This window comes from Natator depressus, chromosome 26 (assembly GCF_965152275.1).
Source record: "Natator depressus isolate rNatDep1 chromosome 26, rNatDep2.hap1, whole genome shotgun sequence".
Classification (NCBI taxonomy): domain Eukaryota; kingdom Metazoa; phylum Chordata; order Testudines; family Cheloniidae; genus Natator; species Natator depressus.
The window spans coordinates 925,651-949,988 of record NC_134259.1 but is presented as its reverse complement, the minus strand read 5'-3'; the positions used below and the strand labels follow the sequence as shown (position 1 = coordinate 949,988).

Genomic DNA, 24,338 nt, shown 5'->3' with positions numbered 1-24,338 from the left:
GGACTGGGCACAATATGCCCCCCTAAGCCTTGCTGGAGGCATGCCATACTATACACACTGTACTGTTCCGTACATTTCTTGCTAACTCCGTATATACAGTGCTGAGATGTTTCCAGCTCAGGTCCCAGACACTTTGGTGCTTTCTCCCACAGAAATAGAGTATCGAGCTCTGCTCTCTCTTTTGAGCCTCACACAGTTTTTATTATGCAAGTAAAGGACAAAATTACTTCTCCAAAAGAACTCAAATGCAGCAGGCAGTGCTCAGGAGAGGCCAGATGGCATTTTCCTCATAAAATCACTTGTTTCTCAACAAATAAAAGCAATCTGTCTAAAAATTCAGTGCCTTGCATTCCAAAAGGACAAATAAACCTGTATAGGCACTGAACACAATCCAGATAAATGGCAGGAAAACAGTATGTGATCATGTAATTCAAGACTGCATTGTAATGCACACACACAAGAGGGCAGAGTTAAGGCCGCAAAGTGAAGCAATCAAAAATCAGGAAATGGGTTGCCTAATATGCTTAAGATTCTTTTAATGCAGTATTTTTGTGTGGAATTTTAATTAAATGAAGTGTAGCTTTCCTTGTGTATTATTGCCAATTCTAATAGTTTACCAGCTCACAATCCTCCCCTACTCTTAATAATCAGTGTCAACTACTGTCCAATGCCTTGAACATAGAATCATAGAACTGGAAGGGACCTCTAGAGATCATCTAGTCCAGTCCCCCGCACTCAAGGCAGGACTAAGTATTATATAGAACATCCCTGACAGGTGTTTGTCCAACGTGCTCTTAAAAATCCCCAATGATGGAGATTCCACCACCTCCCTGAGCAATTTATTCCAGTGCTTAACCACTCTGACAGTTAGGAAGTTTTTCCTCATGTCCAACCTAAACTGCCCTTGCTGCAATTTAAGCCCATTGCTTCTTGTCCTGTCCTCAGAGATTAAGAACAATTCTTCTCTCTCCTCCTTGTAACAACTTTTTATGTACTTGAAAATGGTCCCCTCTCAGTCTTCTCTTCTCCAAACTAAAGAAACCCAATTTTTTCAATCTTCCCTCATAGGTCATGTTTTCTAGGCCCTTAATCATTTTTGTTGCTCTTCTCTGGACTTTTTGCAATTTGTCCACATCTTTCCTGAAATGTGGCACCCAGAGCTGGACACAATACTCCAACTGAGGCCTTATCAGCACGGAGTACAGCAGAAGAATTGCTTCCATGTATAGCCTTAATTAAGTGCTAAGTGCACGCTGGCCCTGCCTGCAGGGAAGCAGGTGCAGTTTGGAAAACCTGCTGCTCCCCATTCACTGGAACTCCTCCTTACTGCATTGTGCAAAGTTCAGGTAAAAAGTACTCCCTGTACAAATTGCTCTGTCTACTTACTGTACTCACACACTATATATTCCACTAAAACCCTGATTATTCGTAGTATGTCCCAATCAAGGAGAATGGACTAAATGACACACAAGGCTAACCCAAAAGCAGAAGCCCATTTAGTTTTACACCATTTTGATGTTCGATGCTCTCCAGTGCAGAAGGTGGTGTGTGCACGTCTCAAAGATTCCAAGCTGTGTGGCTGTAAATTGCGGTGTCTGGGTGATTATTCCAATTCGGCCAAATCTTGGAGAGGTGTTTCATGCTTTCCCCACTCTAGCCCCATACACACACTGTATCGGGAGAGATGTTAGTGATTGATTTTTTTTTTTTTTTTAAAGGGGAGTGCAAGTCTAAAACCTTCACCCATAAAATTATCCTCTATAGACTTATAAGATGAAATCTTTCTATTCTTATCTTTATTTTTGACCGCTGGGATTATCCGCAATAACTGTAGAAGCATTTGGGCATCTGGCACTTTATAATAAATAGTTATTACATGTCGAGATCCAGGAGTTAGAGTTATGAGGTATATTGGACATGCTCCTTGCCTAGGCCCCAGCTATAAAGTTAAATATGTCGGCTCCTTTGGCCAGGTTTGTCCTTGTTTATATGTTAGCTGCTGCCTTGAGGGGACTGGGGTGGCATAAGTTCACATAGCTGGTGGTGTCCTCAGGATTTATGTCTGCTCCACACTAAAGAATTATGACTGGAGCATACTATTCCCTTTGCTGCTGTGTTAGCTAAATGGGAGAGTGAACTCCAGATTGCATGTCAGAGCCTGTCTCACAAACTCTTCCTTCACTGATTCGCAGCGCATGCCAGTCAAAACATAATTAATGGGGAGTGGGCATTAGTGGGACTCGAATTTAGGCCTTTGTCTTTTCCATGAAGTGATCTTAGTAGTTAGGGATAAAGCAGCAATCATGCTCCCTCAAGCCACCAGGTATTCTGTGATACCAAAGCCCATAATCTCCATGGTATTAAGAGTTTAGTGTGGAAAGTTCTACTCATTCCAAGAGCCGTTGGCTGCATCAGATGTGGAAGGAAAAGTTGTGAAGCCCAAGGGATTTCCCTCTGTGCTGCATTTTTAATAGCGCTTTGTTTCTGTGTGAAGGGAGTGTACTGAGCTACAAAACCAGAACTCCTCTCGCTCACTAGTGGTAGTGTTTTACCCTAGTCTGTGCTCACTTTGCATAGGTGTTCATGATTTCACCAGGTACATAGTGGTGAAGCATTAGTCCTCCTCTTAGTGATGCATTTGTAATGCAAAATCTATTTTTGTATTGTTGCGTCACTTAGACCTAGTTAACAACTACAGCTAGGCCTGAACTATTGCCATATTTAACCACTAATTAATGAAACACATCCCCTATCTACTGGAACTCAGGATCTTCCTGAACAGAAATAAATGACAGCTGACTTCACTCCAAATGGGAATTTATCTTTTTAACGTACAGTACCTTCTAGCCAGAAACAGGACAAAATGTCATTCCCTCAGTAGCAACATGAAAATAATTAACCCTAGCAAAAACTTCCTTCCTTTGACTCTGGTTCTACTGGTGCAACGTGTTATGTAGCTTATAACAGTCTGTCTTGCATTGTTTTTTGGTATTGGAGGGGCGTGAGGCAACATTTACAGTTAAACACTTCAGCACACTGGTGATGGACAACTGTTTCACTTATTTCTTGTGTACAACACTTTCTAATCATAGGACTACTTACAAAGGCACTGAACTCCGCACCCTATCCAAGAGGAACTCAGGATAACAATACTAAGAAATTAACCACTCAGCTGCCCCATTACAAAAGGGAATTATGGAAATATAGTTTCCCTCAGAAAAGAAGAAATTCCACAGATAAGGTTGACACTGAGAGCCTGTCTTCACTGATCGCTCCAGTGCTGCCGTACCATGCCGACGGAAGAGCTTCTCCCATTAGCGTAGTCAATCCACCTCCCGGAGAGGCAGTAGCTATGTCAACGGGAGAAGCTCTCCCATCAACATGGTGCTACCTGAGCGGGGGGGTTAGGTCAGTTATAACTGCGTTGCCCAGGGGTGTGGATTTTTCACATCCCTGACCAACGTAGTTATACTGCAATAGGTCTGTAGTGTAGGCTTGGCCTGACTGTACCATGGATTTATAGTCACAACCAAATTCTGAGAGTTATTTTATTCCATCACTTTTAACAGATCTGAGACTGAAAACCTGAATCAGGCACCAATGGAGTGAAATGCCAAGGAAATTCTGTTCACGGTGGTTCCTGATGGGAGCGGAGTGCAGATTACTGCATCTCTAAAAATATGGGTGCCTTTGACGTTTTGCTGCATAGTATCATTTCTTACCCAGAATGGCAATGCTAGGTCTTCTACTGCACACCAACCATCAGCTGCGGAACCACTGCTCCGGAGACATGGCACTTCCTCAAACGATGATTCATCATCAACTATCCTACTCTGCTGGTGCTGGTGTGCCATTTTCCACCTTCCTGAAATGGCAGGTCCCAGCACTGGAATAAATGAGGGTAGCAGCTATTATTTTACCCACAATTCTCTGTTTTATAATTTGCACTGATGACTGAATGCAAGTTGACAGAAGATGCTAGAAATGACTAGAGAAATTAATCAGTAGTGTTGGTGACATGAAGCCTCTGAGGGCGCCAGCATAACACAGCAAAAATGGGAAAGGATCAGGAATGGGAAAGGATCAGAAATATTTCACCACAGTGATAAGACATCACTTTTTCCAGTAATAAAAAAGCTTATTGTCAAATCACTCCTCAATCTTCTAACTGCTCCAACTGGGAAATGATATAAGATCAGCATTTTGTTAACTCTGAGATGATAAAATTCAGAAATAGAATATTTCTGAAATACATTGAAAACTGACCCAAATTTTCTGTGATACTGAGTATGTAGGAAAACCAGAATATCAAGTAGCAGTTAGCTCTCAAATCCAGGATACAATATGAGTTTGTGCAGAGACGCAGAATACATTGAAATGTATCTGCATTATTCCCATGGTCAGAGAGGAAGACTGCTGTGTGATGAGTAATTGTTATTTAAAACTATCAAGAAAAGCATCTAGATTACCAGATAGGAGTACCAGGATAATCCTTCTTTGCTGATAAAGCTGCTATGGCAGAGATTATTATACATGCAAGTGTGCTCACTGCTTGAACTATATAGGGCGTACATTAGTCAAAATTGAGAATTTATGTAACTTCACACTGATTCAGAAGATCCTTACTAATTCAATAGAGAGCTCAAACAAGTCTGGATCTAGCATGAAAATCCATGCAAAAGGACTAAACCTCTCTCAGCTGTATTAAACAGCAGCGAAGAAAACAAGCTGGGCACTAACACTACCTCGTTCACAGGGAAAAGTACTCACACTCATACGTAAGTCAGATTCATAGGGTCAAGACGGGCAAGTACTTGGATGGGAGGAGTCCAGGAGGGGAGGGGAGGGAGGGCAAAAACAAAGACCAGAAGTGGGTGTTAGAATACAGTAGGTGCACTTTGCCCTCGGAGTCAGTGCAGACCCAAAAGGCCAGGTCTGGAGGAGCTCTCTTTCAGAAAAGTAGTCAAACAGAGCTTCTGATCATTAAAGCTCCCAAGATAATTTTTGAAAGAGCAGGGGTATTACCTTTGGTGTTCCAGCCAATGTTCACAACGGGTGATGAGGAACAGAACTTTGGTAGCAGAGCTGGTAGAAAAAAATTCAGATTTTGGTGAAATGGTACACACTTTCAGTTCTATTTTTTTTTTTATAAATTTCCGCTGTTTTTCAACCAGCTCTCAAATCATCTCTCTGTAAATTTCCCCGAAGTTTCAGCTGCACACATTAGTGTTCATTTTTGCCTCTAAACTTTGTTGTTGTTACTGAATGATTTAAACAGCTGCTACCTTCAGTCCAGAGGTGGCTCCACATCTGAAGTGACTTATGTATAGCCAGATGTAGTTATAAATTCTTTCATCTCTCAAGCATATCAACAATGCTAATTAAATTCTCATTATAGATATTTACATACAATGGTCCTATCAGTAGGACAAAAAGTAAGATTGCTTAATCTTAGCCCAAATGAAAAATTTTGGGGAAGTTTCATAATTTTTGGAGCATTTCTTAATGAGGGGACTATGAACAGTTTACCTGTTTGTGGAGATTTTGTATTCTTTTTTTGGGGGGGGGGTCCTATAAATTAAAAAAAGACTTTCATGCTAAAAGTTCAGTCTTGCAGTACACCAGACTCCAGCATGGACAAGTGCACACAATACATCTGCATGTTAAAACAAAGAATTAGAACATTATGAATAGATTCATAGATTTTAAGGCATTGTGATCATCTAATCTGACCTCCTGTATAACACAGACCAAAGAATTATATACAGGTACTCCAGTACCGAACCCATTAACCTTTGTTTGAGTACAGCATATCTACCAGGCAGGCATCCAGTCGTGATTTGAAGACACCAAGGGTTGGAGAATCCACCACCTCCCTTGGTATTTTGTTCCTATAGTACATTTGAACATACTGCTTTTAGTAGAGATGGCCCATATAGCAGCAGATATTATTATGGTGTGCTCCAGGTGACTGCAAATGTTTTCATGTGTACATGCTGCACTGTGCATTGCCATCCCTGTAGTTCCTAACTTTGCAGACCAAAAGATTTCATCAATCTCATGGCTGGAGGGGAGAAGTTTAACGAGACAGTCTCTTTTAACCCCTCCATTTATATGCCCTGTAAAGAACTTGCAATTTTTAAACTTGAGAGAGTTCTGTTCAGCACACTTTGATTTTCCATGTTTATATTCATCCCAGGACGAAAAGTCTAGTCACAGTGGGATGAAAGCAAAGGAGAAGCAACTGATGCATATAAACAAGTACGCTTACTGGTCTGAAGAGTGCTAATGTTGATGAATTTTTAAGGCTAAGCAGTTTTGGGCCTGGTTAATAGTTAGACGGGTGCCCAAAGGAGAATACTTGGTGTTTTAGACTTGCAAGAGCAATGGCTGTGCTCACCAATCTGGGGTCAGGGTGGCTGAGTCCCTACAACGCCAGCTGAAGTCAATGGGGCCTGCAGGTGCTCAACACCTCTAAAATTGTACCTATTATATCTCTTCTTAATAACATTATACTTTGAAAGGGTTTCTATTTGATGTTTCCCCCCAGGAATCAGTGACTGGGCTGTGCAGATATGTGCAGTTGTGGGTGTGGGGGACTTGGGTTTCATTCAATCATTCTCATCTTCCCTCTTTGGTGGAGAGTCTAGTGCAGTGGCTCTCAACCCTTCCAGGCTACTGTACCCCTTTCAGGAGTCTGATTTCAAGTTCCATCTCACTTAAAATACAAATCAGACACAAAAATACAAAAGCGTCAGAGCTCGCTATTACTGAAAACTTTCTTTCTTTCTCATTTTTACCATATAATTATAAAATACATCGATTCGAATATAAATATCGTACTTACATTTCAGTGTGATACTTCAGCCTGTTTTTCACTTGTGAGCCTTTTCTGAAGCCCAAGCCCCATGTAACTTTGTGGGGCCTCCTGTGGCATGGGGCCCCGGGCAATTGCCCTGCTTGCCACCCCCAATGACAGCCCTGCACTTGCAATTCCCCCTAAACCTGGCTCGTGACCCACCTTGGGGCTGCAACCCCCAGGCTGAGAAACACTCATCTAGATGAGTTGAGTACCCCCAGAAGACCTCTGCATGCCCCCTGCGTAGACCCCTGGCTGAAAACCACTGGTCTAATGGACATATGCTCTGATTCAATCTGCAACCTGAGCTTTTTGTTTAAAGAATGATCACTGCTTGAATTGTTACAAGCCAATGATTTACTTCTGAGTGGATTAAAATAATCCTAATATTAAATGCTCTTTTGCTTTCTATTTTCTTTCTCTCACAAAACACTTCAACTAAGATTCATCCCAAGATAGAATATATGGAAAAAGCCACCGGATCCCGGAGCATCCTCCAAGGCTGAGAGACACTCCTAAGTATCACTGAATAAAAGGGACCTACTGTCTAGAGAAAGGAGCAGAAAACAGGTGTCTGGAGCCAGTAATTCCACCATCAGAGTCAGAGGTAGCAGTTTCAATAGGAAGGTTGAGATGCGCGTAGGTTAAGTCTTCCTGCAACCACCTAAATCTTCCATAAAAATAGAGAAAAGTCTCTGGGGGGCTCTTCCTGGAGCTGTTATAGTAAAACTCCAAGGCCAAATCTCAGTTATGTATTTGTGCCCTAGAACTTGGGGCCACCCACCCCACAGAACACACAGTTACCAGCAGATTTTTCTGTAAGCCTGCACTGAAATCACATTTGTTAATGCAATGTGAGTAATGCTTGGCAAATAGGCCTTGAGATGCTACTTCACACACAGCAACTGCCACACTCACAGCTGTCTATACGTGACTCCTAGGACTCTTGAAAGCAGAATCTTTGAAGCAGCAGTCTGGAGTACGAGAGAGAGCCTCTGTTACGTGGAGCACAAAGGAGCTGGTCTCCATTCCAGCAGAGAAATCTCAAAAGAAACTGGTTCTGTAGGGAGCCCACATAAAAGCTGTATTTAAAGGGGAGTGCTTGAGAACTCCTGGAGAAGGATGGCCACTGCTGATTAATATATTCCTATTGCTTAGATTCATCAGATCAAGTATCAAGAAGACTTAATGAATACTTGAGTTATTCTTTCCTAGTGATTACTACAACTGAAGAGCTCGTTACACAGAGAGATATGCAGCAAGGGGTGCGGGTATAGTACAGACTCAGCTCACTTGATTCAGATTAACAAAATTAAATGAAAACACAAAGTGAAATCAGGGCTCTTTACAGTGCTGCTTGAGACAATGTTGTGGGTAATGTTTTCTCTTTACATAGGAGAGGTGCAGCATGGACAATACCACTGCAAGTTTCCACTACACAACCTCTGACCCCATTCTGGTAAGGTAATGTCAGTCTGGAGAAGTAACATCAGTCTCCATGTCCATTCAGTCCTTGACTAGTTAATTTATGGTGTGGGGGTTTCAGGTTTTTAAATACGAACATATCGTTCATTAGGAACTGAAAAGACATCATGATTAGGCAGTTGGTGAGCTGAGACCATAGTCTATCATGCTGACCAATATTGTCACGTTGTTTCCTTCTCCTCATCGGTCTCCAGCTGTTGTTTCTTGTCTTATGCATCAGTTGAAGTTCTTTGGGGCAAGGGCCATCTTTTTGTTCTGTGTTTGTACAGCGCCTAGCGCAACGGGGACCTGGTCCATGACAAGGACTCCTAGGTGCTACTGTAATACAAACAACTAATTTCACATTGGCCAGAAAACAGCTTATGGATTTGAACAGTTGACCTACATGTGAAGCACTCACATGGCTCAGAGAACAGATATTCACTCATTTATTTGAGGCTTGATCCAAAGCTCATTGAGCTCAGTGGGCTTTGTATCCAGCCCTTCAGGCTTACATCCTGGAGAACAAACCTGTGGAAGCTTGGAAAGTTCAAATATTTTCCCTACGAAGGAGTCTGGTCTTTAAAAAGAAATTCTCACAGTCTAAAATATAAACAAATGTATTCTTTCCACTGGTGCCTTTCTTAGCGTTACCCATAATTTGAGTCAAACTGCGATGCATGTCCTGAGGACAAAAGCCTGATACTGGCCTTCCAAGCAAGAAAGCAACTTTAAATCGAGTCATTATGCCATCTCATATCAGTTCTCTTAGCATTGGTAAGGGGTTAGAAGTTGTGGCACCCAAAGCTTGGGCAGAAACATAACAAGGTTGCAGGTAACTTCCATGCCCAGTCTGAGTTCCCATATTCGGGTCCCAAACTACTCAGGGCAAAATTTTCAAAAGCACTTAAGTTGTCTTAAGAGGACTTAGTCTCTGGAGCCACTTAGGTGCTTTTGAAATTTTTACCCATAGTGTCTTCTGACAGAAAGCTGCACCAGTTGGTCACCAAATGCCCACTATATCTATTATATTTCTGTAATTTAATTGATGATGACCTGTAATGACTCCCTTCAGGAAGATATTCTTTAGTTAAAACAATGAGTAAGCCATGGTTTAAAAGTGATTCCCTGCTATTCCCCCAGGTAAAGGGAGTGACCATTCTTAAGCACAACAAGGAAGAGGATAAAAGACAAGTGCTATTTTATACTTCACCATCTACAGTCTGTAAAGCAAGAAAAACCTTATTTAATTATACCTAGGATTTACATCCGACCCATTAGATAGGGATATAAAATGCACAGCTAAATTTAAATTCCTTTCTAAAGGAACTGCTGCTGGTAGTAACAGTGAAATACATGACAGGTTTCAGAGTAACAGCCGTGTTAGTCTGTATTCGCAAAAAGAAAAGGAGTACTTGTGGCACCTTAGAGACTAACCAATTTATTTGAGCATAAGCTTTCGTGAGCTACAGCTCACTTCACTGAATGCATCCGATGAAGTGAGCTGTAGCTCACGAAAGCTCATGCTCAAATAAATTGGTTAGTCTCTAAGGTGCCACAAGTACTCCTTTTCTTTTAGTGAAATACATTGCACCTATCTCTAAGATTACAGCCCAATGTTAATGCCTGTTTAGTATCCAGTATCCTCTGTCCGGATTGAATAGCAGTGGAAGTTCAGGTTCAAAGATTGTTAGAAGTTGAAAGGATTTTATGGATAGGAAAACAACAAGATGGCTAAATTATCTGATTCCAACATTTGTCTTTTCTGACGTAAAAGTGAATGAGCCTGCATTATTGGAATCGCTGCAGAGAATGGCATGAATGCCATGTAGGCAAAAATCAAGAGGCCAGTGATCCAAAATGTTTTAAAGTCTAGATTTTCCTCTACAGTGAGAGCCGATTATATTCTGCCGTGTGCAGTAACTATAAGGGGTTAAACATATTAGCTGAGTTGACAAATAATTTCTGATAATGAAAGTGAATCTTGTCATTGGTTATGCATGCCTGGAGGAGACATTGTCTTCCAATGTGCAGACGATTTGCAGAAACATGGAAGCAGAGATAACACTCTAATATAAGGGCCAACGGTGTCTGATAAACTACTAATCTACGTGAACCAGACAGGCAATAATGGCATCAGCAGGTTTTTTTAAAAGGTTATTATGACAGCAAGAAAAATGAATAGCTGCTTCTGCTGATCTTTATTCGTTAGCTATCCCTTTACGTTCTCAATCGGCAGAGTCATTTGAGCTGCAGTGCACCCCAATCCTGCTTTGGTGCAGTGAATAGTCATAAAGCTGAATGGACAGCAGGTTCTGCTTTCTAATGTCTCCTCGTATTCATGGTCTCTGGACCTACCTGTGGCCTTTAGTGCTGGCTGTTCACCTAGCAACAGTTTTAACCTTTTGGCGTGGATTTTGCCTTGGTAATGTGATTCGGCCACCACTGCCGAGGTGAAGGACATGTTGCAGAGTGTGCAGCATTTGTTCTTGTCCACTGAGTCAGCGTCACTGCCCTGGATGGAGACAAAAGAAACAGAGATGTCAAGTAAAACTGGACAGACCTTTGCAGAGAAAGGGAAGAGTGAAATCCAGTTCTGTGATGTCACTGCAAAGCCACAACCACCCCAGAAATCCAGAGGGACTTTTCCCTTCCTTCGTTATCTGAAACGCACCCCCGTTTGCGGCCCAAGCATTAATTCTGCTTAATGAATTACTCCCCACTTCTGATGCTCCCTACCCCCGAGTGTTCCTGGAATGGATGACAGCACATCGCCTGCTTTAATACGAGTCCCAGTAGGCATGAGGCCTTGGATGCCCAAGGAGACCGTGGTATTACATGGTATATAAAACCATTCAGGCAACCGCTTAGCAGGCTCAAATGGTGGCTCAAAAAGGACATGGATAGAATCTGTTCATCACCTCAGCCCTCTCCAACCGTGGCCTCAAAGAAAGGCGACGCTGACGATTAAGTACATGCTCCGATGCCAGTTGCTTTGGGGCTCTCCCCGTTGCTCCTTTGCTGTGGTAAGCCTCACGGGGTGTAACTCGCTCCCTGCCAGTTATCAGGGCTCCTTCCCCCGCATACTTTCAAATGACCTCTCAAGAGGTTCCCTTTGTTGCTGGCCCCGTATTTGCTTTCACTGGCTATGGGGGGCTGGGAAATAAGACAGATGGGTTGTTACAACAAATGTTGCTTATTGGTCAAAGGGGCAGTCTCTTTTATAATGATTTTTAAAATGTGCCAAGGAGCAGCTAGAATGGGACAGGCCCCTCTTTAGAGGATGGGGGCACAAAAACCAACCAGGCTAGGGGTTTCACCAGAGCCAAGCCACCACATTCCAATGGGATTCGGGCACTTCGCTCCTGCAGGCACCTCTGGAAATCACAGCCTAAATGTTTAGATTATTGCCCCCCTTTCTTTGGTGTGCTAGAGCCTGGGGCTGGGTGTAGGGGCACTAAAGGGGTTCCATTTAGCACCCCTTGCCTTTCTCCTTGCAGGGGGAAAGCTGCTGCAGACAGGAGAAGAATGCCTGCAGGAAGGCTGAGTGCTCTCTCCCCAGGTTCCTTTTGCTGATGGCTCCTTCTTTAGCCTGTGTTTATGAGGACTCTCTCCTGCCAGTGGCTTGGCTTGGTTTCTGCCCAGCCTCCCCAGCAATGCACAGAGCGCCTCGGATCATCTGCTGGAAAATCACTAGAAGGTTCATTGTAATTTTAAATCTCCTCTGTTTTAATGCTGTGGCATACCATGCCAAGCATTTCAGGCACAGGCCAGAGAGGGGATGGGGAAAAGACGGCTTTATAAATAAAGGTTTCAGAGTAGCAGCCGTGTTAGTCTGTATTCGCAAAAAGAAAAGGTGGACTTGTGGCACCTTAGAGACTAACCAATTTATTTGAGCATAAGCTTTGCTGTAGCTCTCGAAAGCTTATGCTCAAATAAATTGGTTAGTCTCTAAGGTGCCACAAGTCCACCTTTTCTTTTTATAAATAAAATGACTACTGAACAATCAGATGGATGGCCGGCCACATCTGCAGCAGTGGGTCTGGCACTGCCAGGCAAAGCAACACCTGGTAACTCTCATTACATTCTGTACGTACCAGAGATCAGACAGGGCCTTCAATTATTAATCAGAGATTAGTAAATTGATAATTCAGGCTGGACTAAAAGTGAAGCCTTCTGTAGGGCCCCTACTGGACAGGCTAGAGCTAGGACAGTTTCCTTAACTACCCCAATGCTGGGAATAATATCGGAGATGCTCCAGAACAATTTCTCTGCTCTTTCCAGGTGCACAAAGGCAAACTCTTAGTTATCAACAGATGGGGAAATTCAGGAACTAGGATCTAGCTATGTGAGTCCCTCCACCCCCCATTCTCAATAGACCATGTAGAGCCTGAGTTAGTGGCCAAACACATTCCGTTCCTGGGGTTTGGCTTATTGGTCACTCAAAAACAACAACACACACACACCTCCTTGGCCATTTCCCTTCCAAAAACCCAGTGCGCCTTAGTGCAAAGAATCATTTGCACCTTCTTCAGATCCTTGCTGAATCTAACTGACTGCACCATTGGCCAGCATCGCACGACACAGCACTAGCTCCCCTGACTCTTCCTGGAGAGCTCTGTTCAGTACATGAGCCATGGGCTACAAGCCCATCAGGCCCATACAGCACTTATATTCTAAAAGGTGCTTTGGGGAGGTGCCAGGGCCTAGTCAGGGGTTCACAGACTGGCCTCATTTGTCCTCCAGCATCTCAGCTTTTTTAAAGAAATCTCTCATCTTGTGGCTGCAAAGAAACCCACACTAATGTGATCAGAGTGGGACCAATGCAGTGACGCCTGCTCAAGTTCACAGAGAGCCAGAAAAAACAGCTCTGAGTCACACACTGCCCCATTCATTTCAATGGGGGCTAACTCAGATGCTCAATAATGATACTTTAAATGCCAACATTGATAACTATTTCACTGCTCAAAAGTCTAAGATTGAAGAGGAAGGATCATATTATGAGGGACAATGGTTCTCCTGGCTTGTGGTGTGCTTGAAAAATATTAAATAATAATGTGGCATGATGAAGAAACATTTATAGTCCACTATTAATTGTGTCTGGGAATTTTGAGCTCCCATTCTGGTTGGCATTTGCAGAGAGAATTCCTGCAAAGAGCGTTGGACCATCCCCAGCATTTCATCTGTTGACACATACTGTAGAACCAGACTCGTATCTTCCAGCAATTACCTACTACCAGCTGCTAACAAGATAAACCTGACGGCAAGACCAGCCTAATGGCACCTACTAAAGACTGGAATAACTGCAACAAAGCTTGCCCAGCAGGCCAACTACCAGCCAGGAAAAATCTGCTACTTTCTGCTTCTTCCCTTGTGGAAGGCGAACTTTTGAACTCTGCCTGGTGACTACTCGGATATGAAAAAGGATAACCACAAAGAGATAGGCTTTTTGCATGTGGTATGAAAAACATGCCTAGTAAACTGATGCTGCCAGAGACTCTTCTTCTAATACAGTGGGTTCTCAAACCGTGATCGGCTGCTCTGCCTGGAGGGGCCGGGGTGGTGGTGTCTATGGAACGAAACATATTTGTGCAAGAGTGATGCCTTGTGAGTGCTGTGGCAACAACCACGTGAGTCTGACACCCAGACTAAAAGTCACTTGCTCTTGCAGAGGGGGTCCCCGTGCGTGCATAGCATTTCCATTATTTTTTCCAGAGTTGGTAATCTCTGTATTTTCATGAAATTGGGGAACAACAGATTCAGGTAAATGAGTGTTTCAGACAAACAGAAGACTCCATCAGGTTGGGGGATACATTTTCTAACGGATGGAGAGTTATTCTGCTACGCATCCAGAGGACTACTGCAGCCTTCAGGTCCTAAGAGCTGCACAGGACCCTGGGCTGTATGAAATAAGAGCACGTTGGAAGTGCGGTGGATCCTGGCTGCCGATTATCTGGTGTAGAGATCATCTCTGAAGTAATGCTCTATACTGGTGTAACTGGCCAGTGTCACTCAACGTACAGAAGCCATGCTGCCTCTTGGATGGAACACCAGAGCTGAAAAATGTGTATAACTGCAGCTCCCCGCAATGGGCTCACCTACAAACAATAAGAAAAGGAGTACTTGTGGCACCTTAGAGACTAACCAATTTATTTGAGCATGAGCTTTCGTGAGCTACAGCTCACTCCATCGGATGCATACTGTGGAAATTGCAGAAGACATTATTATATACACAGAGACCATGAAACAATACCTCCTCCCACCCCACTCTCCTGCTGGTAATAGCTTATCTAAAGTGATCATCAAGATGGGCCATTTCCAGCACAAATCCAGGTTTTCTCACCCTCCGCCCCCCCACAGACAAACTCACTCTCTTGCTGGTAATAGCCCATCCAAAGTGACCACTCTCTTCACAATGTGTATGATAATCAAGGTGGGCCATTTCCTGCAGAAATCCAGGTTCTCTCACCCCCTCACCCCCCTCCAAAAGCCACACACACAAACTCACTCTCCTGCTGGTAATAGCCTATCCAAAGTGACCACTCTCCTTACAACGTGCATGAAAATCAAGATGGGCCATTTCCCGCACAAATACAGGTTTTCTCACCCCCCCCACCCCCATACACACACAAACTCACTCTCCTGCTGGTAATAGCCTATCCAAAGTGACCACTCTCTCCTTACAACGTGCATGAAAATCAAGGTCGTCCCCCCCCCCCGGCCTTCTGGTTAAACTTGGATTTATGCAGCAGGAGAGTGAGTTTGTGTGTGTGGCTTTTGGAGGGGGGGTGAGGGGGTGAGAGAACCTGGATTTCTGCAGGAAATGGCCCACCTTGATTATCATACACATTGTGAAGAGAGTGGTCACTTTGGATGGGCTATTACCAGCAAGAGAGTGAGTTTGTCTGTGGGGGGGCGGAGGGTGAGAAAACCCGGATTTGTGCTGGAAATGGCCCATCTTGATGATCACTTTAGATAAGCTATTACCAGCAGGAGAGTGGGGTGGGAGGAGGTATTGTTTCATGGTGTCTGTGTATATAATAATGTCTTCTGCAATTTCCACAGTATGCATCCGATGAAGTGAGCTGTAGCTCACGAAAGCCCATGCTCAAATAAATTGGTTAGTCTCTAAGGTGCCACAAGTACTCCTTTTCTTTTTGCGAATACAGACTAACACGGCTGTTACTCTGATACAAACAATATGAGCACCAATACTGCTCCACAAGGTGAATGCTCCATAAGTTACTGCTAATGATCTATAATCACTTCTGATTCAGCTCACTCTGTCCCTCTCAACCTACAGATGCAAGCTGTGTTTCCATGGCCAGCAGCCATGCAAATAACATTTTTGCTAAATTGAGCCCTTTAAAACAGAAATGTGCTTCTGGCCACCTTTTAGAATGTAAGTGATAATTTCTCCCAGTAATGTGATTTTTTTTCAGTGTGCTCTTTAAAAAAAAAAATAAATAAATACATTCCCCCCCCCCCCCCCCCACACACACACACATCACAGTGAAATGCACACATGTGCTGGGCCCCTACTGCTCTGAGCCGGTAAAGGTCTGTAGGACAAGTGCATCCAGAAGGCCTAATTTGTATTTCATGAATAATTAGGAAGCCACATCAAGAGGATTTGAGAGATTATAAACACGCATTGTAAATACAAACTGCTGAAATTCCTGCAGGACAGAGAGACAATCTAACCTTGCTGGAGATCCCCGTCCATTCGCTGCATTCAGCACTCCTCTTTCCTTATATTCCTCGTCCCCCAAGAATTTCCCCCTGCCCCAGCCATGTGCCCCTTACAGCTGCAGCCAGTGCCCCTGGCCTTGATTATGGAAGCGTCCCTACAACAGAATAGCCTAATGGGGGACAACGCCAGGTCCGAAGCAAACACTGAAAAAAACTGCTTTAGTTTCTGTTGCGGGGGCGTTGCTCCTTTTACGCTCCCCGAGGTGTCTCATCCCACTGTGCCTGAGGTGAGAGGAATAAGCAGTGTGGTGATGCACACAGCAGCTCTTAGTGCTGGGAGCAGACCACTTAGCGGGGAGCAGAACACTCTGATTGGAGAGGAAAGGTACCAGAGGCAAACGGCTGCTCTGAAGGACAGCAAGCAGCAGGCCCTACAAGAGAGGGATGAGCCGGCCTTGGGTACGCGGGGTGTGGAGTGGCAAACTGATATGCTGGAGGATGAGAGGGACAGGCTTCAGTTCCGGGTGACGGAGAGGAAGGGAGCTCGGGGGAGAGAGAGCGCGAGCAAGCAGTTTTTCTTGGACAGCAGCCTGAGGAATGGAGAGCCAGAGAGGCAGTCAGAAAAGCAGACTGGCAAGGGGTGATGGAAGAAATAAAGGTTCTGAAGGGGCATGAAGTGGGAACCCAGATGATGCCTGCCGGGAGGTGGGCACCCAGACGATGAGCACTGGGCAAACAAGGACAGCGTGGTGGGTAGCTTCATCTCCTTCTCAAGGTGCATGGAAGATGGCCAGCCCTGGGGAGGGGGAGAGAAAAAAATAGTACTCCCTCAGCTTGAACTTGCCCTGGAGCGACCAAGCCTTTTTTTGGTGAGAGGAGTGTAACAGGGAGGCTTGCTCTTCGAGGGCTGATTAGTGTTTGCTGAGTTCCAGTTATTGCCAACACTTTTGTGCTGATTACACAGTGTCTCCATTATACTTTCAGAATTCTTCTGTAACACTGTACTTTGAAGGATTGTACTTTCTTTGCTTCAATGTCCATGTTTCACCGCCATAATTTAACATAGCTCAAATGTAAATTTAAGAGTCAGAATTTAGTCTTCAGTTTTGTGTCCCTTCTAATCAAAAATGTATACTTCCAAAATGTCTCTTTCACGCTCTCTGTTCTGGTTCTGATTTCAGCACCCAATCTTCCATCATAATGCTTCTTAAGTAGCAATAATTTCTCACTTGCTGTACAGCTATGTGGTTCACTGGAATCTTGCATACCACCATAGTTTTGTCTTGTCCACATTCAACATGAGAGGATATATAATCTCCACTAACTTCATCGGGCCTTCTTCTGAATCAGCCGACAACAATGTCATCTGCATAGTGAATGTTATTCCCCTATTTTCCATTCATCTGAATATAGTCTTCTGTTTCTTCGATTAATCACTCACTATAAATGTTGAATAAAGTGACATTATACAACCTTATCTCACTTCTCTCTTGATCTCTATTAGATTTTCATTTTCATCTCACATTATAATCACCTTCTGATTCCAGAATAATTGTTTTTTCACTTGGAGTTTGTATCCACCAGTCTCTACAGATCTTAATATATTAAGCAATTTGTAATTGTGGATTCTGGCAAATGCTTTTTGAAGTCAATGAACAGAAATATATTGTTTTCCTCATTCCAATTGATCTTTCTAATATGAGCTTCAAGTTCATAATGGTATTTATCTTGCCCTTTCTATGTTTGAAGCTATATTGTTTTTCGCTTATTTTCTTATCTGTCTTTCCGGGTAGTCAGTCTTGAACAACTTGCAAAAATATCAGAGAGTCATGCGATACCAGGCTGATTATGAATTGTAAAGACTGCAGAAGTGTTCTTTTTTGGGGGATTTGGATAGAGTGGGGTTGTAAAATCTTTGGCAATTCTCCTGTCTCAAACATATTCTTCATTACCTCTGACAGGGCTTTCAAGCCTTCATCCTCTATGCTTTTTAACAATTCAGCCAGTATTCAAATACAATCTAGCACTTTTCTATTCAGAAGTCACTGCTGCCTTGATTTCTTTATCCATTATTGGCAGGTTTACTTGACTGATCTCTAAATTGAGATTTTTCAGGCCTACCACCATATAATTCCTTGATATATTCTCCCTATTGTTCATTCTTGTCTTTAGGATCCATCAAACATTGCCAATTTTTGTCCTTAAGTGTTGTATCGATCACCTTTTTTCTGTAATTAAAAGTTTCTTACCTCACTTGTTCCTTCTCTTTAGCCAATTGTTCAATGTCTTTACATTTCTCATTCAACCATTCGAACTTTGCTAATCTGCATTTTTTCTTTATCATTCTATTTAGTCTTCAATATTCCTCTCTTTCCATTATTGATCTTTGTGCTTTTACTTTCCTTCTTTTGTCCATCAGAACAATAATTTCATCTGGTATCCAAGGGGGTTCTCTTAGCTAGTAACTTCTTCCCACACATTTATCTGCAGCTTCTCTGATAGCATCTTTCAGATGTACTCAAGTCACTGGTCTTTGTTTTCATGAATGATATGCAACACTTCTTCTTGGTAATGACTTTGTATCTCCTGATTCCTCAGAGCTTCAAGGTTCCAACCTAGATAATGTTTAGCTTTCCGTACATTTTTTCAGGTTGATATTCAGTCTCATCAATACCAATCTATAATCTGATCCACAATTTGCGCTTGGCATAACCTTAACCTTCCTAACCCCATTTCTATAACTATGGTTGATTGTGATAGATTCTCTTCAAGATGAGTATTGCAAATAATGAGGTCATCTTTCTCACAAAATTCCATTAATCTTTCTCCTCTGTCATTTGTTCCACTAAGACCAAATGTGCCAACTGTCACAGATATCCTACCCCTTCCTACTTTTGTGTTCCAGTCTCCCATAAGAATTACCACTCTGTCTTTTTTTCCCCCTGTCACTCATTTCCATTGCTTTTTCTGTGTTTTCACAGAATTGTTGGCCATCATCATCAGAATCTGCAGTTCTTGCGGCATACACTTCAATATCATCTTTTGGATGTGCTTTTATCATAATCATCATTATTGTTCAGATAGACTCACTTATTCGATCCTTCCAGCTACAGCCCTACTTACTATAATTACCATTCCTTTCCTACTTTGCCATCCACCTGCACTAATAACTCTGTATTCTTTGCCACTCATAATGCTTATGACAAAGTCATCTTGACCTCTCCGGAACATCTCACTCACTTAGTCCCATTATTCTGATGTCTAGCCTTTGCATTTCTTTACATATATTGGCTAGCTTCCCAGGTTAAGCCAATCCCTTCGCTTTCCACCTGGCGACCCCTGCAGTCACCAAATTTCACACATCTGGCCATGCGGGGCACCAGCTGGTGCTGAGGGCCAGTCAGATTGCATGGCAATTGAGGAATACTCGCATTCCTCAATGCCATATAGACTTTAGGGCGCTGTGAATGTTTACCATTATAAAACAATTACATAATCACCTGTGCCAAGAATCTTTTGCTTATATACAGTGAGAATTAAGCATTTAACAGTTCCCAAACATCCATCTCTATCCATATGGTTTCTTATTCAGGCACGGACCACCAGGATCTCTCTCAACACCTATTTTTATTTTTTCGTCCTACGGTTCTGAGCAGGCTGCACCTGAAGCCTCCACAGAGAGCGTGTCCTGACTTGTATTATGGCTGCATCACTTTTCAGGTGCAGTACCCACCTACTCTCATTTTTCGGTCTCTCAATTGATATTTCACACTTTCTCACACACACACACACACACACACACACACACACACACACACACACACACAATTTGTCTTCGGTGTATTTAAAGGAGACAGTAGGTTTAACAGCAGGGAGCAGAGCCAATACCATGTGAGTTGAGGGTAGGGAATAATTGTCCATCACTACTGGTGAATGGGTGGAGAAAAAAGTTCCCAAACAACCCAAAAGCTAAACTTCGCTCACACAACCAATTTGGCAGATACTTAAGAACAAACACACACTTTCATAGCTATTGGGTTCGTTGTCAACAATTTACGAACAGGGCTGCATTTGTCGTATTCGTCATAACGAATATTTGAGTCAGCACCATAAGGAAACGTGAGGAGTGCATTTAGAGCTATACACAGTTGGCCAGATTTTCAGAAAAGCTCAGCATGGTGGGTTGGCTGCTTATTTCAGTGCCTAAATAGGATCAGAACTCTTTTGAAAATCTGGCCCTATTTGGAGCAAGAACTTTCCAACAGCCAGGGAATCTGCCTCTTCCTTTTGTTTATCCCACCTGAAATCAGTGGAAAGCCATTGTTTAAACTGCACTTCTCTTCCAGCTACCCTGTGTTCCTGCGAGTATGCATGCACAGCTGTTCACAGTGAAGTCATAACAAAACAGGGTGCCCAGAATCAAGCCATATACAAACCTGTATTCTTCCACCCCATGAATCATTAGGCAATGCTGCCAGTGCAGTAATATGTTAGGAGACGTGTGCCAAGCTCTCCAGACACCTCATGAGCGTAGGTCTCTCTTGCACTAAGTGGCATTTTTATTCCCTGTGATTATACAGAAACTGAGCATGAACAGATACTTTGACAAAAACTAATGGTTGCTATCTGGATCACTGAAATGGTGGGCGCCAAGACACGAGCAGTTCAAACACACGAAGTGGGACAGAGACAGATAAATAAGGCTGCTTGACAATAAAAGATCTGAACGAGGCATGAAATATACTAAAGCCACTTATTAGTATTCCTAAAGAAAACAACGTTGCTTGACTGTGATCTGCATTGACTATAATGTAATCTTTTCATTTATTTAAAATGAAGACTGTCTGATTAGAACTTGGAAGACTTACAGCTTTCGCCTGCTCCTGGAGGCAACTTGACCGATTGCCCCCTAGAATATGCAGTTTTCCAAATGTGTGTATGTGCATTTATTGTCTAGGCTCATTCACTCTGCAAGCTGGTCCAGTTTGGCCCCCAACCCACAGTAAAAATCCCTCTAGCAGTGAGCCATCTGGAGACAGCATTGTGCACTTCTTTACCCTACTGTTCCTACAGCGGATGGTACATACTCACCCTTGACAAGAGTTTCACTTATGAGCTGCAGTGAAACAGTCTGGATTTTAGCAATTGCTGTCCTGGGGAGTGTGTTGGATGGGTTCATTAAAAAGGAGGAAGGTTTCAGCCGCTGTCCTTATCTTCTTTTATTAGAGAACTCCTAATATAGCAGCACAGTCAAGGTGGTGACCAAGGTCCCGCTGCCTGCCCTACTTTCAAACCCACTCCAACATTGCTAAAGAAAAGCCCAACAATAGCATTTAATTTGGATGCACCATCACTCTTCTTGTATGCAAAAACAAGGGACAGCCAGTCCCCACAACTAAACTCTTGGCTTCCTTTATGCTGTGGAGTGTAATCATTATAGAACTACATGGAAGTGTTTATTATCCCCAGATTTTAAACTTACAGTATGATATTCACACCGGTGCAGAGGGCCAGAGCAAGACCCATACACCCTTCTATTTCCAGTTCAATCTGTGGGTTGAATGAGATTTAACTGGTGTATTAGCCTTGTGCTGATCATCTGCATAGGGGTGATTTTTACCGAAATTGCTCCTTTATACGCAGAAAAAGCCATTTGTGGCTGCAAGTGTTGACTACTCTTGGGAGGGTGGGAAGCGGGGAGAGAGGAGAGGTTTTCAAAGGCTTAAGGGGCAGTTAGAAGCCAACTGAAAATCAGTGGGAGTTGCGTTCCTAATTCGCCTTTGTGACTTTGAAAATCTCCTCCTTATATACTGTCTAAGGAATACAAAGCCCACATTTGTTAACTGCATCAAGCCACTGCATTAAATAATTTTAATGGAGGGTGAAATTAAGGAAAAGAAAAATGCAGGCTGAATATCTGGAAATATTGGGGGCTGCAGATTAGTCTTCCACGGAAAGTGGCGGAAGTCCAATTGTTTTTGATATTTAATACTATCGGGGACAGCCCTGCAGGAGGATACATTACAGCAACTGCAGCCAAATAACATTTTTCCATCTCCAATCTAGATGATCTTGTGCTGCTCCAAGGGGCACAGACCGGAACAGCATTAACAGAAGAAAGAGTCTGACTGCAGCATTCAATAAGAGAGTTATTTTTAAGTTGTGATGTTCCCACTGGGTGTAGTTCTCTTGCCTGACAGAAATATTTACTGCTGCCAGTACACCACAATGACCCATTAATAGTATTGTTAAAGGCATGAGAATGTGCAGAGTTTATTAATTAACCTAAATAGGGATCCCAGTGCTTTTCGAAAGGGTTTAATGGGAGACCTCTCCATTTCTGTCCCAGCCAGCATGCCCCGCCACACAACACATCTTGCTAGACTAGCTTCTAGCTCACTTCTTGTCAAGCAAAGCGTGACCAAAATATAAATCAGTCATTTTCAAGGGCCATGCAGTTCTGTTCTATCCAGACCTACTGGCATTATGCACTGATTAAATTCAGATGATTAATTCTTCCTTGCAATATCTTTGCCATGCAGTGCTGGTGGTTTTGCTAGAATATTTAAGTTTGTGTTGGGGGGAAACTTGGGATGTTGGAAACCTACTGTAAATGACTACATTTCCATCTACAGCCAGTAAGCCAGCAGCATGTGCATTTTGTCACAACCAGCTACAACAGCAAAAAAGCAGGTCCATTTTCAACACTAGAAACGTTCACTGTCCATCCAGACACTTGTGGATCAGGTAAGAGGAACGACAGCAGCAGGGAACAGCAATGTCTTTGTGCAGCTCACACCTAGTCCATCTATCAGCTTCCTGTTCATCACAAAGAGCCATTGGGAAAGGGACTGTGTCCACACTACAGCCCTTACTGGGGCACAGCTGTACCGCTGCAGCTCCGCGGCTGGAAGGTCTCCTGTGCGGCCGCTCTGTGCCGACAAGAGTGCGCTCTCCTGTCGGCATAATTAAACCACCCCCTCCGGGGGCGGTAGCTATATCAGCGGGCGAGCATCTCCCTCCAGCAGGTTTCAGAGGAGCAGCCGTTAGTCTGTATCTGCAAAAAGAACAGGAGGACTTGTGGCACCGTAGAGACTAACCAATTTATTTGAGCATAAACTTTCGTGAGCTCCAGCTCACTTCATCACTTCACTTTAATTAATCTAAATCAGTTGTAGCCCCTAGGGGAAATCCCACAGAAGTATATTTTCTACTCTGAGTGCAATTCACACTTCTGTTAAGTGGGATTCAAGATATTTTACATGCCTTTGAAGAGGAATTACTTGAAAGTCAAGTGCACAGTGAAAAATGCTCAGAATTCATTGATCATCAGTGGCTGCAATAGATAAAGAACCACCACCTGAGCTCTTGTCTGACAACCTTATACACTGAGGTGTTTATGAACTTGGGTCTGTGTGCATGTGTGTCTGCCCTAGGCTTTAAGTTGTTTGCAGTGTTGTTGTAGGCGTGTTGGTCCCAGCATATTAGAGACAAGGTTGGGGAGGGAATATCTTTTATTGGACCAACTTCTGTTGGCGAAAGAGAAGCTTTTGAGCCACACAGAGCTTCAGGTCTGGAGAAGGTACTCAAAGTGTCACAGCTAAATATGAGGTGGAAAAGATAGTTTAGCACAAGTAGTTAACACATTCTAAAGGACCAAAAGTGGTCCATTAACACCTCTGCAGTCACAGGACCAAAAAAGGGGGCTTCGTGTGTTGCAGATTGTTGTAATAAACCATAAATCCAGTATCTTTATTAAGACCACAATTTTTAGCTTCTAGCAAAGTTATGAATTTAAGTTTCCAGGCTCGTCTTTTCATGGCGTTGTGCCATTTTCCTTTGAGGATGAGGACTGAGAGATAAGATATGGAGTAAACGTTCTGTGAAAAGTGTTTGCCCAGGGGTGATATGGTGTCCAATAAAAGATAGTACCTGGCCCAGCTTGCCTCTGTGCTTCAGTGACATTGTTTCATTTCAACCCGCTTTCATGAATGGCATGGAGTTTAAAAAACCACCTCAAACTGTAGGCATCTAACTTACACTGTATTCACAACGTCAGCGCTTTCTTTTTCACGGATTCTCAGATCACAAACTTTTTTTTTTTTTTTTTAAACTGGCCACTAAAGTTTTTGGTTAAGAGTTTCAAAGCCTACTGGGGAATTCAGTCAGTTACACAGCTCCCATTAATTTCAAATGGGAGTTGTATAGCTAAATCCCTAGTTGGCTTTGAAAGTCTCAACATCCATGCATAATGCAAACACACCTTCCCTGTTAATTCCCCCTATCCATTTTTCTTATGTTTATAATGCTAATAAGCACCAGC

General features: G+C 43.0%; 1 protein-coding gene across 2 annotated transcripts in view; it reads right to left on the bottom strand.

Annotated features, from left to right (window-relative positions):
• Positions 1 to 24,338, bottom strand: part of ZMAT4 (zinc finger matrin-type 4) — a 158,418-nt gene that overhangs the window by 53,597 nt on the left and 80,483 nt on the right. Inside the window, exons 4-5 of one of the 2 annotated variants that reach the window (XM_074940021.1) lie at positions 10,682 to 10,838; positions 5,026 to 5,085 (exon numbers count right to left, since the gene is read on the bottom strand). In XM_074940021.1, coding sequence (XP_074796122.1) covers positions 5,026 to 5,085; positions 10,682 to 10,838 — 217 coding nt within the window. The remainder of the gene's footprint in view (positions 1 to 5,025; positions 5,086 to 10,681; positions 10,839 to 24,338) is intronic. The other variant, XR_012636338.1, reaches the window with a different exon arrangement.